Source organism: Eschscholzia californica, unplaced genomic scaffold (genome assembly GCF_041429995.1).
Source record: "Eschscholzia californica isolate CP2 unplaced genomic scaffold, dmEscCali1.0.p SCAF_3, whole genome shotgun sequence".
Lineage (NCBI taxonomy): Eukaryota > Viridiplantae > Streptophyta > Magnoliopsida > Ranunculales > Papaveraceae > Eschscholzia > Eschscholzia californica.
The window spans coordinates 11,534,164-11,551,197 of record NW_028238420.1 but is presented as its reverse complement, the minus strand read 5'-3'; the positions used below and the strand labels follow the sequence as shown (position 1 = coordinate 11,551,197).

General features: G+C 34.6%; 1 protein-coding gene and 1 long non-coding RNA gene across 2 annotated transcripts; both read left to right on the top strand.

Moving 5' to 3' along the window:
• The first annotated feature begins 5,308 nt into the window (after window positions 1–5,308).
• On the top strand, window positions 5,309–11,920 carry LOC147548408 (uncharacterized). The gene is made up of 8 exons (XM_086668040.1): window positions 5,309–7,602; window positions 7,697–7,957; window positions 8,052–9,457; window positions 9,555–9,761; window positions 9,872–9,961; window positions 10,059–10,562; window positions 10,670–10,741; window positions 11,701–11,920. Exons 1-3 carry the CDS (start codon window positions 5,309–5,311, stop codon window positions 8,749–8,751), a joined length of 3,255 nt encoding a protein of 1,084 aa, XP_086524166.1. The 3' UTR covers window positions 8,752–9,457; window positions 9,555–9,761; window positions 9,872–9,961; window positions 10,059–10,562; window positions 10,670–10,741; window positions 11,701–11,920.
• A 2,226-nt stretch (window positions 11,921–14,146) lies between these two features.
• LOC147548407 (uncharacterized) lies at window positions 14,147–14,996 on the top strand. Its single transcript, XR_015237197.1, has 2 exons — window positions 14,147–14,301; window positions 14,746–14,996. It is a non-coding gene; the product is annotated as an uncharacterized LOC147548407 (long non-coding RNA).
• The last annotated feature ends 2,038 nt before the right edge of the window (window positions 14,997–17,034 follow it).

Here is a 17,034-nt window from a genome sequence, read left to right as displayed (position 1 = left end):
AAAATACCAATAGTTGCTATTTTCGACTATTTCCCTAAATCTTATTCTAAAGGGTGTTTTAGAAAATATCAAGTTATGTCCACAAGCATGCTTCAGAAATCTATCGACGGATTAAAAGCACGCAAGAGTTAGAATCTTCGATTCAAAAGGCAATCAAAGAAGTTTGATTCCTGAGGAATGAAGAAAATCTTGAATCACGAAATTTCAAGAAGGTAAGTGGGAGTAAACAAACCTTCCGGGTCCGTATGCAGAGTACATACAAAAGATTGAGTACGACATAAGGTGTTGTATAACAGTAACGAACTGACTCAATAAAGGACCACACACAAAAGGATAAAATGCCATTTTGGGCATCTGAAGATCTATAAGCATAGATCAAAAGGATGATAGGATTAGAGAGACTCAGTACGCTGAGATGCTTGAGATCCGAAACAGAAAATCTAAGACTCGGAAAGTCTAAAAGATTTCGACCCAAAAACTCATGACAGAGGGCGTTGCAAAACTCGGAGTCTGAAAAGACACCGATGAGCTAGCACGCATGAGAGAAACATTTATGTTCGAAAACATAAAGTCAATCATGTTGGACATGATTAGCATTTAAACATCCGAATTCGGATTGGAAAACCGAAACACTACTTAGTACATCCTAGAAGGCTAAAGGATGAAGTAGTACAAAAAATTGAACATGTCATCGTAGCAAACTTTCAGACATGGAAGGAAAGTAGGCTAAAAGTGTTTAAGCCGGAAACTGTTGCAAATACTACACAAAGAATTAAAAGCCTTAACTCTAGTAAAAGTTACTAGATATTATCAAGGTTGAAGTTAGCAATCTTCAAATTAATTGATAATAAGCAAAGTTTAAAACCGACTACCACGGTAGTCAAACTAAACTGTCACCTAAGACATAGTATGAGATTCATACACAGTCTAAGGCATGAGGTATAATTTTAAACCTCGACAAAGTAAAATTGAGTGGGTAAAAGGAGTTTTACGGAAGAGGCTCAGATTTACAACTCTCGTTATCAGAAATAATAAGAGTTATTTCACCAGTCGTCTAAATTTGGTTTAGTATTTAAACGACAGTCCATCGATAATAAAACGTTCCGAATAGGTTTGTCAGATACGTGATCTGATGAATGAAACCCTATTAAGTGAACTTGGAATATTTATTATCAAAAACCCTGGTCCAGGTCATTGCATGGACAACAATGACTCACGAAGACTAGCACGGGAGTCGGTGGGATAGCGCAGTTTCATGGGCTATAGGAATAGTATATTCTATTCGACTACGTGGGTGTGTAAAAGGTTTATACACTGGATAACCCTCAAATGAGAATTACATCACTCGTGATGAACGTCAATACTTCTCATAAAGACAATTGGAGAGATTCCTCAAAACATGAGTGCTTCACTCATCTTATGTAAGGAATGCCCGACTTTGGTTCCGTTAAACGCCGCGCCGTAAAAGGAGGTTATAAAGACGGATACTGGGAAGGACAGGATAGACATGAAGTTAAGTGGGAGCGCAAGAATGGATTGTGTCACCCTAATCACATTAGGTACAAAGTGTCTCAAGGCCATTTGATGAGTAGCAACTGAAAATGCGTGGTCGCGCTCAAACGGATTAAAAGTTAATCGTTTGTCTTTTACAGTTGTACTCGGATGTCAAGAAAGTCTGAATGACGTGACGTATCAGATGGGATACTAAATTGACACGGGAATCGAGGCATTGCACTTGTTCTAAGTCCAAGTGGGAGTCTGAAGGAGTTGAAGGAGATGTCCTTCGACCAAGGTGACAATGCGAACAATTTGTCGGATAGGACAATTGATGTGGAAGATCATCAAGTCCGATTGATTTAGGGATCGTAGAGTTGTAGCTAGAGACCAACTAGGATCGTCGAATTACGAAGTAATTCGCGGCTAACTTCGATCGGATCCTACAACGGGTTACACATAAGAGTGACAAATTGATCTAGGATATGACTAGTGGGAGTGAGATATAATCATGGGAGTGTCCCATAAACATATCTCATAGGCCTAAAAAGGAATTAGGCAAAGATAGTACAAAAGGCCAAAAACAGGGTTTTTGGGCCTTAGCCGATTCGGGCACTTTTAGGGCTCGTATTGGGCTGATTTTTGGAGGGACGTTTCCTTATGTTATGAACATCAAAATATGCCAATTTTGGCTGGGTTTGGACGTCATCTCCTTAGGGAATTGAGAAAATACCAATAGTTGCTATTTTCGACTATTTCCCTAAATCTTATTCTAAAGGGTGTTTTAGGAAACCTAAAAGGAGGTGGATTCTTATTAGGGTTCTATATAAACACTCTTAGGGCAGAGAATAAGGTGTGGAATTTCTCTCTAAGCTTTCTTACTCTACCACATCAAGTAGAGAGGAGAAAGTGAGCTAATTCCCATTACTATCAATCTAGTCAAGGAAGAAGGTGTTCTTCTTTTCCAACCACCATTGGTGTGCTAGCTATACAACAAGGTGGGAGATCAAATTGATTGCTCGTGTCCCAAGTAGAGGAGCTACACTTGAAGCTCTTGGTCTTCTTCAATCAATTCAACTAGTTCAAGGGAAAAGCGATTAAGGTAATCTACTATCTCCGTTAGATTAATTACTAGTTTTGCATGTGATCCTGGGGATACTAGTGTAGACATTAGATGTCTTATTTCCGCTATAAACACTAGTATAAGGGTATAAATCCCTACACAGGTAACGTATATCAATGTTCATTGACTTGGGGCGGGCAAGTTTGAGCCAGGAAAAAGTAAACTTTTCTGCACAAAGCCCGTCATGGGTACTAGCCCGTGACAGGTAAAACGGGCTTCGGTCATCCATCCAAACAGGAGAGGAAAATTTCCTATCATTTGCAATTTTAATGAAGATCTTCATCTTCGACACGAATCATCATGAAATTATGAAATCAAACTAAGTGTTCTGATACGTACATATATGAGACATGAAAAAAATTAGGGAGATTTGTTGTTTGGATCCCCTTTCTTATAATTGACTTCCAGTTAGGACTCCTTTTCTTCAGAGTTGCATTTTGGACTCCGTTTTGACGGAATCTCCCAAGAATATAACTTTAAAAAAATCCCACTTTACCCTTACATAAACAACATTCTGTTTAGACTCCCTAATTTATTTAATTCAAGAAGTTTTGACTCATCTTCTTCTTTTTCAATTTAATTCATCTTCTTCCTCCATCTAAGTAAAATCAAGATAAAATATGTTTGCATAGGACTCATTGAAGAAGAATGAATCCCTAAAATCATAGGTTACCAGCCGAAATCCCATCATATCCTCTTAACCTCAATTGAGGTAATGAAAGTAAACTAGGTTTGAACTTCCCTTCCACTAATGCATTAATAGAACCTGAAAATAACCCATGATTTAGGGTAGTAACTAGCCACTATAAATAAGATTTAAATTAGTATGATGATTAAAGATTGTCACATTTTGGGCAGAAGCAACAGGAAGTTGTTGATGAGCTGGAAGCTTCCAAAAAGACATGTTCGTAATCATTAGTTTGCTGGTTGATTGAAGAAACCACTATTTGATTCATGAGATAGAATTTTGATTTGGGGAGCCCACACTACAAAATTGACAGACATTAGCTACGACCCTTTTGTTATGGTCTTCAATAAGCGTAGCTACTAGCCACCATTTGCTATGGATATCTTCTGTTCGTAGCAAATGTCGACCAACAACTACAAACTATATATGCACCTGCTACAGATGAGTCCGTCTTAAATATGTTTGACACGCAATTATTTCGAAAAATTTAAAAGCCTCTTTTGGCTACGACCTAAAAGGCATAGCAACTGGTCGTCAGTCGCTACGGCTTGTGGCATAGCTAATGTATCAAAATTGTAGCATTAAGTTGGGAGCGAAAAAACTCCGCCAAAAATTTGGATATTGCGCGAAAAGATTAGAAGTTGCGCCAAAACCTTGGGTGCTCACTGTAAAAGAGGGAAAATGTTTGGGCGCCTTCTGTAAAAGATGTTAGGTTTTGCTGTGCCTAAATCATCCCATATTTTTTTTGGAAATAGAACAAATCGAGAAGTTTAGGGCAAGAGATTTTTGAGGGAAGGAGAGAGATTTCTAGGCTGCAACAAAGAGAGATTTTCGAGCTCGACGAGGAGAGGAATTTTTGAGTAGGTTTTCGAAATAAATACCACTACTCGTCATCGAACTCGGAGAGAGATTTTTGAGGGAAGGAGAGCGATTCTTGTTCATACTTTCAAAGAAGGAGAGGTAGTAGAGAGAGATAAAGAACAGATTTTTTAAGAAGGGTTTTATTGATTTGCTGGTGGGAGACAAGTCAGGTACTTCTTTATCTTTTGATTTTGTTTCATAATTTCAAACCCTAAATTTTCAATTGTTGGAAAAACTGATGTAGTTGTATTAGATTAATTTTAAATTGCTGAAATCCATCTATAGTTTTGCTCCAAAAGCTTTAAAAGAGAATGGAAATATGAAGTTTCAATCTCAAACTTGAATATTTATAACATCATTAAAATGGCTAAAGTAATTTATAGAGTGAGAAAGTATGAACAGGAAGCAAGGGTTGATTCTCTTACTCTTTGATTAATTAGGTCAGAAATTACTCAGATTTATCATCTTTCTAAAAGTTTTCCTCAATTGTATATTCAATTTGGTTCTATAATTGGTTCAAGTTTGAAATTGTAGTTGGTAAGTAGTAAAGATCTATGATTACTAGAATTCGAATGTTTAGGATTTTGATCTAAATACTTCCCACCTACACAAATGGCAATTGAATTAAATTGAGTTTCCGTGAATGGTTATTGATAAATGGATGTTGATCTTGTTGTTGAAAATTGAGTTTCTATGAAGATTTGATGATCTCTAATATTGATTGTTGAGAACTTTGGATGATATCTCTGATATTTACAAGTGAGTTTATCTCATTATATGGTTTTTGCATGAGTTGATTGTGTTTACCTTTTAATTCAATGCAGTAAAATATAGTGATCATATAGAACTACCCAGAAATTTTACTTTCTCTTCTCCATATTTCTTGATTTTCCTTTGTTTTAGGTTAGTGTAAACTAGGCAAACTACGTTGCCTTGCGGCAAGATTGTTATTGTTGTATTTTAACAACCCAAGCAGTAGCTAAATGTTAATAGTGGCGCTGAATTTTAAAAGTGTTAGTCACAATATAATTTTGAGTTTCATTACAATTTTTTTTAAACTGTTGTTTGTTGTAACAGAGTTGTAGATCGTATTTCTAAAAAAATTTCACTTATTAAGTTCTTTTAAGTGTTTTCTGAAGCTGATGGATAAAAGTTGGATTCATCTGTGTAAAAATTCTCAAGGTTATGATGAAGGAGTTTTTGCGTTTTTGGATTATGCTTTTGCTCATGGTTATGTTAACGAAGAAGGTCTTATAAGGTGTCCATGTATAGATTGTAAGAACTTCATCTTCAAAGATAGAGACACTATCTATGACCATTTGGTATGTAGAGGGATGTTGGGAACATATACAACATGGTATCATCATGGAGAGAGAGCAGAAACGACATCAAAGTCACCTATAATAGTTGAGAATAGAGAACATCTAAGTGATGAGAATGTTAATGAGGATAATATCAACGGTATGTTGCATGATTTGTTTCCCAATAGAAATGAAGACATGGTTGATGGGGTGGAAGGAGCCAATGGTAGTAGCAGTAATACTACTTCTGGACAATTTAACAAGTTATTAGAAGAAGCAAAAAAGCAATTGTACCCAGGATGTGAGAAAAAAACAATGTTAGCATTTCTTATTCGAATGTGGCATTTTAAATGCCTTGGTGGGTGGAGTAATAAAACTTTTAGTATGATGCTTCAGTTATTAAGAGGGTCTTTACCAGATGGATGTACTTTGCCAGAGAATTTTACACAGTGTAAAAAGATTATTTCTGATCTAGGATTGAGTTATAATAAGATAGACGCGTGTGAAAATGATTGTATGTTGTTTTGGAAGGAAAATTCTAACCTACAATCTTGCGCTATTTGTGGGGCATCCCGATGGAAGGTTGTAAGATCTGGAAAGAAAAAGAATACACCTGTTAAGATCCTTCGCCACTTTCCTTTGATTCCAAGGTTGCAACGCTTGTATATGTCTCCAGAAGTGGCGCAAGACATGAGATGGCACGAAGAAGTTCGCACAAGAGATGGAGTTTTACGACATCCTGCAGATTCGATGGCTTGGAAACATTTTGATGAAAAAAATCCAACATTCGCAAAAGACTTGAGAAGTGTACGATTAGGTTTAGCGAGTGATGGGTTTAATCCATTTAGAACAATGAGTTGTGCGCATAGTACTTGGCCAGTGGTGCTTATTCCTTACAATTTGCCACCATGGTTGTGTATGAAACAACCTCACATGATTTTGTCGTTGCTTATACCGGGTCCTAAAAGTCCAGGTAATGACATCGACATATATATGAGACCTCTAGTAGAAGAGCTAAAAGAATTATGGGAAGGAGTCGAGGCATACGACTCATTCAGTAAGGAAATGTTCAAATTACATGCAGGGATATTATGGACTATAAGTGACTTTCCCGGTTTTGCAATGCTTTCTGGATGGAGCACCAAGGGTTTTAAGGCATGTCCCACGTGTCATAAGCATACACACCACAAGCGTTTGAAGCATTCGAAAAAAATATGCTACATGGGCCACAGACGATGGTTACCTTTAAATCATAGGTTTCGCACACTTAAAAAGGAATTTGATGGAACCGTTGAATGTGAAATGGCCCCAACTCCACTTACCGGGAAGGATGTCTTGGAGAAGCTAAAAGATGTGCAGTGTAAATTTGGGAAAAAACCTGAAGTCAAAGATACATTGTCATCTATTCGAAGAAAGAGACCAAGAGAGACTGAGTCTTTACCTAACTTTCCAGATAATTGGAAAAAATTGAGTATATTGTATGAGGTACCTAGTTTTGCTGAAAATCTTCTTAAACACAATCTTGATGTCATGCACATTGAGAAAAATGTATTTGATAATATTGTCGGTACACTTCTGGATATTGACAAGAAATCAAAAGATCATGCAAAAGCAAGACTTGACTTGAAAGATATGGAAATCAGGTCTGAACTTCATCTACGGTTTGAGGAAAATAGTACAAAATGTTATATACCCCCTGCATGTTACTCCATGGACAAGCCTAGAAAAGAGTTATTTTGCAAGATTTTAAAGAATATAAAGATACCAGAAGGCTATTCTTCAAACTTTGCTAGTCGAATTAATGTAAAAGAACGCAAAATATCTGGTTTAAAGAGCCATGATTCACACGTTATTATGCAACAATTTCTGCCTCTTGCTATTCGGAAGACATTGCCAAAGCAAGTCAGCTCTATTATAATAGAGTTAAGTTCATTTTTTCGTGATTTATGCTCTAAAGTGAACACACCAGATGATTTCAAAAACTTGGAGGAGCGTATTCCTACAACTCTTTGCAACTTAGAGAGGATCTTTCCCCCTTCCTTTTTTGATATTATGATCCATTTGGTCATCCATTTAGCATCTGAGGCACGTATAGGTGGTCCTGTCCATTTTCGATGGATGTATCCTATAGAAAGGTAAAATATCTTGCAAGTTATAATAATTTTTTAATTTTTTTAGTTTATAATACCCAAACTAATTTAGTTTATGGATACATGTCTTTGCAAATAGATTTTTATGTACTTTAAAGTCGTATGTGCGGAATAGAGCTCAACCCGAAGGATCTATTGCAGAAGGATATATTGCCAATGAATGCCTCACATTTTTGACAAGGTATTTGGGAGATGTGGAGACTCAATTAGAAAGACCACCTAGATACAAAGATAATAGCCATATTGGGGGGCTCCAGGGCTTTATTCTTGATCCTATAGAAAGAAAACAAGTGCACGACTACATATTGTTTAATGACGATGATGTTTCTCCATATGTGAAGTAAGAATTTTTTTCTCTTATTTCATTGTTATTCAAGCATATTGTTAAGAATGATGATGGCGTTTTTCCTTATAAAGCATAATTTTCTATACAGGCAACATGCATCATATGTTAATTTGATGGCTGGACGAAGAATTTCAGCCCTTGAAAAACAAAAAAGGCACAAAAGGGATTTTGCCAAGTGGTTTAGTGAAGAAATTGAGCGGAAAAAACAAGCAAAACAACCAATTTCTGAAGATCTCGATTCATTAGCTCGAGGTCTGCGCTCTCATGCAAAAAGGTTCACCGGTTACACGGTGAATGGATATGTATTTAAAACATTAGAAAGAGAACGTGATTTTAAAACTCAAAACAGTGGTGTAATGCTTACAGCAACAGTCATGAACTTTTCCAGTGCGAAGGACAAAAATCCAGTGAACGGAGAGACATTATATTACGGACGTTTAAATGACATTATTGAGGTGTCATATCCACGTAACCGTAATTTCTTACTATTCAAGTGTGATTGGGTTGATGTTGACAAAGGCAAAGGCATAAAAAAAGATGAGTTAGGATTCACTCTTGTTAATTTCAATCATTTACTTGCATCGCAAAGAGACGAGCCATATGTCCTAGCATCTCAAGTCAAACAAGTTTTTTATGTTGAAGATCCCACTGAACCAAGATGGCAGGTTGTTGTTAATAATAAGCCAAGAGACACTTTTGACTTGGGGATAGACGATCAATTATTGGATATTGAACCTTTTCCTCACCTAGCACATGCCGTTAATGAAGAAGAAAACGATATAACATAAGTACGAGAGGATTTGATTGGAACTACAATTGAAACACCTGTGAACACAAGTCGTACCCAGGCAACTGATTCAATGAATGTCATATATAATGATGACACTGAAAGTGCAGATGAAGATGAAAGCACAAATGACGAGGATGAAGATGTTGATGAGGAAGATGATGAAAATGAAGATGACAATGAAGATGGTGATGAAGAGGACGATGAGGATTCAGACATATGAATGCATCTGTCATAATTATATTTTCAAAACAGAATGACAACTTAACAATTCCTTTAAGTATTTAAATATATTTATGAATGATAACATTTTTACTTCGAATTTTTGAATATAATAATGATGGGAAGTATCACGTACATTTTTCTTCAATATTAACCTATGTTTTCTTTGTAGTGATCTAACTTGGAAAACTGTATAGGAGACAGGATATAAAGCTTTTAGGAAGGTGATGGCCAGAGAACAATCTCAATCTCTTAAACGAAAAAGAGGTCTAGCTAAGTTGGAATTTTTATCAAAGATTCCTCCTGGCACCAAACTTACGGTAACTACTCAGGATGGAATTCCTTATGGTAAAAATTCTACAAAATTAGCTGCTTATGTAGGAAAGTTAGCCAAAGATGGTGAACACTTCCCATTTGACGAGCCTGTATGGAGCAAAATGGTTGATAAGGTAGAGAGGGTAAAACGGGTGAAAGATGACTTGGAGGTAAAGATTATTGCTCACTTTTTCTTTCTGTCCAATCTTATATATGATTGTATTTGATGTATGTCTTTCTTTTCTTATAAATGTTTATTTTTCTTAGAATATCTTTGACATTCCCAAAGGATATGATCGTTGGTTAGAGATTACTCTAAACAACTGTTGGAGGAGCCATAAGTACAAAATGAAGCGGAAACATTTTGACCCATACAACAATCATAACGAGTGGTATGCTAACTGTCCAAAAAGTGTCATACCAACTCAATGGGTGAATATGGTTAGTTATTGGCAAACAAATTCTGATTTCAAGGTTGGTCTATCGTATCCTACATATATATAGTTTTATATATTTCATCTTTATTTTCATCATAAAACCTAACGAGTAGTATAGTTTATATTGAATTCAACTTCATTGTATAGAAAGCAAGTGAGACAAACAAGAAGAATAAGGCGATGAGCAAGGATCCACATATTGGTGGTTCCAAATCTAATATGAATTACGCTAAGGAGGTAAAATCCACATAAATTATCATATAAAGAGTTGTATCAATGTAAAATTACTTATATTATTTGTCTTTTTTTCCCTTTATTTCCTTTCTTCTTATAGATAGAAGCTGCAATGAATGTCAAGCCTACTCGGTCATTGATTTATAAGAAGACACATCGTCGTTCGGATGGGACTGTAGCTTCTGACGTTGCAACCGAGAGAATAGTATTATGCTAATATGTTTACAGTTGCTTGAAATGTACTCTTATAATATTCGTATTCATCTTTGAATCTAAACTTTTGTTGTATACTTACGACGCAGAACAAGATGGATGAGATCTTGAGCAGCGGTGGCGAAGATGTCGTCTTATTTCAGGATCTACTGTGGACTTGGCTGGAGACATCTACTCGCAAGTTGTAGGACCTGAGAAAAAGGGGCGATGGCGTGTTGTAGGACCTAGAATGAAATTTAACAAAACTGATAAAAGTTCTTCAAGTTCTACCAACAATGATGACAAGATCAACAATTTGACGGAACAAGTTGAAATGCTACGCAAAGACCGTGATGATATGTTGACTATTATGGATCAAATGAGAAGGGAGATATCACGACTATCTCATCAGGTATGTACATTTTTATATGTGTGTAATCTAAAAATTATTATAACTTGTCAAAGTTTCAACTATTTTTCCTATTTCAAACAAATAATAATTACTTTAACTATTTATAGGGTACTTCATCCTCCAGCACTGAGCAACAATAAGCATGCTACTACTTTTTGGAAGCCATGAGATTATATGCGGTACGTTTGTAAGTTACTTCATTCGATATATTTATGATACACTTCCTTGAATATATTTATTCAAGTATGCAAAATAAGTTAACCTAATGTCCTATGTAGATGTTTGCATGATTCTGTTTGGAATCTATTGCAGGTTTTGTATAATAAAAAACCTAATTTAGTTTATATGTATTCATCATTGATATAAATATATCTATACTAAATAAATTGGTAGTTCTTCATGTAGCGAGGTTACCCAAGTATACAAAATATATATCTCATGTCAATTATGTTTTGAATGATCATTCTAAAGTGAAGAACTTAGACAAGAAATATGTCAGATATCTAACACTATATAATCTCTACTGTTTGTGTATTTTACCTGAAACTATTATGGCTGATTGTGTGAATATTGGTTGAGTTATATTCGTGAATTTTAAACTAGAATTATTTTGTTTAAAGGCTAACATCCCATCCATCATCTTATTGCTTCAGGAAAGTGTAAAACTATAACACACTGCTCTTCAAAATAGAATTATTGTTCTTCATGTAGCTAGATCACCAAGTGCCTTTTGCTACTTTTGCTTTTCACTTTCTGTGTTTATATATTGATCTCACGCCCATTCACATTCTCTTTATCGAATCCTTCTAGACAGATAGAACGACTCTACTTTCTCTTTGCCTTTGGGCTTAGATACATTTCTTGTTGGGTTGGTCATGCCCTTGGAAGAATACAGCTCTTTGTTGGGCTAGTTATTCAGAACGAGATACTTGCATTTAGTGGGGCAACATTAACAGCATAATAATTGTATTCATATGGCCACCATCAGTTGTCTGATACTTTTTTTTCTCATGCACTCTTGTGGATCCTTCTTATCAAGTTAACTCGAATCTTTCTTTTCTTTCATATCATTTGATATTTCATGATCATCTTCGATTTTATATGGTTTTTGATGATATTTTATATTGTAACGATGCAGGATAAGTTGGACACGGGCATGCTGGAGGGAGATTCTTTTTTTTTGATATAATATGTGGTGAATTCCTAGATAGACATGGTGAACTTGGATTTTTTTATGGATAACAAAATTTTGTTAGTATTAGGTTCAACTCTTATTAGGTATGATGGATATAAGTGAGTGGAAGGTTTTGTCGAAATACAATAGATTTCTAATGATATTAATTGAATTCAATTATTTATATGTGCGTCTTGTTGCATATGCATCTTAATTATGAAGTGATATCAGTTATTGTGTGTATATAACAGGTCAAATGAGTCCAGGTTTGACGTCGTATTTCACCTTTTGCTGACTTTTTACTATGGGAACTGCTGTAACAAATAAAAACCAACAGTCACATTATTTAAAAAATATATGACATCTTACTACGGACTATACCATAACTATTACACATCCAACAGTAAGATTATATTTGAAATTCAGGACCTTTTGCTACGGATTTTGCCGTAATTATTACACATCCAACGGTCATATTATTTGAAAAAACAAAAGACTTTTAACTACGAGAAAAATCTGTAGCGAAAGATGAGAAATTTCCGTTACGGACCACAGCCGTAGCAAAAAGATCGTAGCAAAAACCTTTTGCTACGGCACTTTCAGTCACGGAGTCAAGGTCGTAGTAAACGATCAACTGCTACGGACTTCTACGTATCAACTACGACCTCGATCCATAGCTAAATCTGGTAAGTTTTGTAGTGCCAACTAGTGGACAACTGTTGTTAGATTCGCCAACAACCCTTAGTTGGAGTGGTAAGAGGTATAATCTTCCACCTAGAGGTCAAAGGTTCGAGGCACACGCTGAACAATTCAAAAAAAAAAACTGTTGTTAAATATAAATCGAAAAAAAGAGAAATGCCGTCCGTTTTATTTAATCTAGAATTTTGCCCGTTTGATCTCTCACCTTTTCAAGAAAATGTAAAATTGTTCACCCACTCACTAAATTTATTTAACAAACCTCATGACAATCGCGATAGTCTATTTTATTTTAGATCATGTTTTAGTTGTTAGATGCATTAAATCCATCAACCCTTAAAACAGTAAATATGCCGTCCGTTTTATTTAATCTAGAATTTTGCCCGTTTGATCTCTCACCTTTTCAAGAAAATGTAAAATCGTTCACCCACTCACTAAATTTATTTAACAAACCTCATGACAATAGCGATAGTCTATTTTATTTTAGATCATGTTTTAGTTGTTAGATGCATTAAATCCATCTACCCTTAAAACAGTAAATATGCCGTCCGTTTTATTTAATCTAGAATTTTGCCCGTTTGATCTCTCACCTTTTCAAGAAAATGTAAAATCGTTCACCCACTCACTAAATTTATTTAACAAACCTCATGACAATCGCGATAGTCTATTTTATTTTAGATCATGTTTTAGTTGTTAGATGCATTAAATCCATCTACCCTTAAAACAGTAAATATGCCGTCCGTTTTATTTAATTTAGAATTTTGCCCGTTTGATCTCTCACCTTTTCAAGAAAATGTAAAATCGTTCACCCACTCACTAAATTTATTTAACAAACCTCATGACAATCGCGATAGTCTATTTTATTTTAGATCATGTTTTAGTTGTTAGATGCATTAAATCCATCTACCCTTAAAACAGTAAATATGCCGTCCGTTTTATTTAATTTAGAATTTTGCCCGTTTGATCTCTCACCTTTTCAAGAAAATGTAAAATCGTTCACCCACTCACTAAATTTATTTAACAAACCTCATGACAATCGCGATAGTCTATTTTATTTTAGATCATGTTTTAGTTGTTAGATGCATTAAATCCATCTACCCTTAAAACAGTAAATATGCCGTCCGTTTGATTTAATCTAGAATTTTGCCCGTTTGATCTCTCACCTTTTCAAGAAAATGTAAAATCGTTCACCCACTCACTAAATTTATTTAACAAACCTCATGACAATCGCGATAGTCTATTTTATTTTAGATCATGTTTTAGTTGTTAGATGCATTAAATCCATCTACCCTTAAAACAGTAAATATGCCGTCCGTTTTATTTAATCTAGAATTTTGCCCGTTTGATCTCTCACCTTTTCAAGAAAATGTAAAATCGTTCACCCACTCACTAAATTTATTTAACAAACCTCATGACAATCGCGATAGTCTATTTTATTTTAGATCATGTTTTAGTTGTTAGATGCATTAAATCCATCTACCCTTAAAACAGTAAATATGCCGTCCGTTTGATTTAATCTAGAATTTTGCCCGTTTGATCTCTCACCTTTTCAAAAAAATGTAAAATCGTTCACCCACTCACTAAATTTATTTAACAAACCTCATGACAATCGCGATAGTCTATTTTATTTTAGATCATGTTTTAGTTGTTAGATGCATTAAATCCATCTACCCTTAAAACAGTAAATATGCATGTCCCTCCAACATTCTCTCTTAATGTCATTGAACCCGACAATTAAGTCTCTCTCTTCAACGGTTTCATTCCATTATGACTTGAGAGGGACTTAGAAACTTAATGCATCAGCCTTACATTCTCCACTACTACTCTCTCCCAGAGGCCGGAACCCTCTTTCGCTCTTTCCTATACAAGGTATGATCTCTTGGTCCATTTTTCTTCATAGATATGTTTACAATATGTTGAGAACAACCGACAGGTTGAATCAATCTTTTCCCTTTCTCTATTTTCCTAATTTGTTTAGATTATTCTTCTCCGTCTCTTTGATTTTGTTCAACGGGCTCTGCCGATTTTGATCTAAGTTTATTAGTTAAACCTTTTTTTTTTAATCCAATTTCAATATTTGTTAGTTAAAGAGTTTGATCTTTTTTTTTGTTCAATCGCCTTTGTCCCAAATTTTTGTTAAAGAGTGTTCGACTAAATGTCTTAGCTGTTGAGTTTCTTCGCGGCTTTTCTAATTGTTACTTAAAAATGTTGGAATTATAGTTAAGGTAAAAATGAAAATCAATTAGGTTTTCTTACCGACCAGTTTTTTTAATGTAGTCAATTAACCAATTTCTCAATTGGAATTTTTTGTAGAGGATGAGCCGATGTATTAACGTCCAAGTTTGAAGAGATGGATGTGAAGCATGTACGAAGATATGAAGTTATTGGTCTCTTTTTTAGTTCGTAGTTTACTTTAATATTCTCATGTTATGTGAATTAGGTAATAATTGAAGGGTTTAAGACCTGCAAAGATAAGTTTTTGTTTGAAGCGTTTAGTTTAAAAATTAGTTCGGATGGTAATTGCTTTGTTCTAATAAATAAATATTTATTAGTTTCTTTTGGTACGAATAAACCGGTTAACACACCTTTTATCATTTTTCTTTTCATTTTGTAACTAACTAGGTATAACCACTTTCTTCATCAAAAAAAAAAAAAAAAGGTATAACCACTTCCTCTGGCACGGCGAAATTTGTTGACACATGATAATTGTGAACGCAAGTGCATATTGTTGAATTCAGATACCCTCTTAAAATATTTATACGTAGAACACAGTCCAGCGTAACATACAGTTTCTACATAACAATTACATTACATATTTTTCATCAAAAAAAAAATTACATTACATATGAACACAAAAACTGTCACATGGACTTTCTTCCTTTTATTTATAATATAAAATACATTCATCACCCTTGAGCTTTTCGTTTTTGACGTTTCGAATGGTTGTACAGGTGTAAGCAAAGTAACAAAGTGAGCGACCGCCGTTAAAGTATGACTACTAAATGAACATAAAAAACTAAATACCGACATAATGAAGAATTAAAACTTCTGAGAAATGTGGCAGAGATGTGCTGGAGCATAAAACTGGAGAGTTAATGTTATCGAAGTCCTGCAAGTCGAAAGGAACTTAAAACAATTATATGTCCAAGTTCAACAAAAACGTAAAAGTACAAACAATTTTTTTTTCTACAATTGAGTTTTCACATATTTTCAAAGATTTGAATTTAAAAAGTTGTTACAGTAAACTCAACAAAAATGATACCGAGAGCCTGACAGAGAAGCATATTTGCTCGAGAGAAACTTGCAATAGTCAGAACTACCTTTCACAATATAATAGAGAAAAAGAAATTTCACATACAACTTTTTTACATCAATCATTTCAATAACATAAAACAAAAACCCCTAGGTTTGGGTTGTGACATTTGTTAGCTAGAAATAGGTTGGGTCGTGTTCAGGGTACTTCAGGAAACAAATGCACAATAGACATGATACGTAGCTAGAAAGATACAAAAATTTCTAACTTCAAAAACAAAGAGTTCATAAAAAAAAAGACTTTAAAAACCAATGTTTACAAAAATACTTCAAAAGCAAATGCAACATTACACAAAACTGAACTGCAACGGAAGCTTGTTCGAGGAACTCCAATGAGAAGGCATTGGTAGGTACATCATACGACTATTGTTGCAAAATCCCAAATAATATGTCAAAAGGTGCAAAGAACAACCCAAATGGTAGTGTTAAGAGTGAAAAGGGTCAAAATAAACTATTAACAAAAATTAAAAATTCAAAAGAGAGTTACCTGAAATTGCGATTCAAGCGTAAACCGGATTTCATTGTGATATTTGTTATTGCCCATTTGAAGAAAGATGAACAAACCACCATAAATTTGTAATCTAAGAATAAACCCTTTATCATAATAATCATCATCATCAAGATCATCATATAAACCTTCTTCTTCAATCACATTACATTCAAGCCAATTACCACCACCTTTATGAAGATGATGATGGTGATAATTATTGTTCCTTAAACTACAAGCAAGACATATTATATGTGAAAAGAACTTTGAATTTGAAACAAACAGCAAAGTAAAACCACAAATGAAAAAAAATTTGCAATAGAGTTTTTACATATTTTGAAAGATTTGAACCAAGACAAACTATTTATAGTAAACTCACCAAAAATTTGCCTATAGCACAGACGAAAAATATATTTGCTCCTTTCAAATTTGCAATAGCCACAAATAAAAGAATTTTTTTGCAAGGGTTTTCACATATTTTGAAAGATTTGAACTAAGACAAACTATGTATAGTAAGTTCACTAAAAATTTGCGGATAGTACAGCTCTTATCGAACTTGCAATAGCCATAACCACCTTTACAACACACAAGGGAAAAAAATAAAATCCCGAGACGAGTTTCTTTACATTAATTTATTTAATAACATAAAAATGTTGCCTCTGGATTTGGGTTGTGACAATAAGTGACATTTTTCTAGCTGCAAATAGGTCAGACCAGGATTGGGGTACTTCGGAAAACAAATGCACAATAAACATGGTTCACAACTACAAAGATATATAATTTTGCAGCTCGAAAAACCAAAT

Bases quoted from the DNA above. Each gene is read 5' to 3' on its own strand.
- LOC147548408 (XM_086668040.1), top strand. From the start codon at position 5,309: ATGGATAAAAGTTGGATTCATCTGTGTAAAAATTCTCAAGGTTATGAT. The intron at 7,603-7,696 runs GTAAAATATCTT...CTTTGCAAATAG, and splicing joins TGGATGTATCCTATAGAAAG to ATTTTTATGTACTTTAAAGT. The intron at 7,958-8,051 runs GTAAGAATTTTT...TTTTCTATACAG, and splicing joins GATGTTTCTCCATATGTGAA to GCAACATGCATCATATGTTA.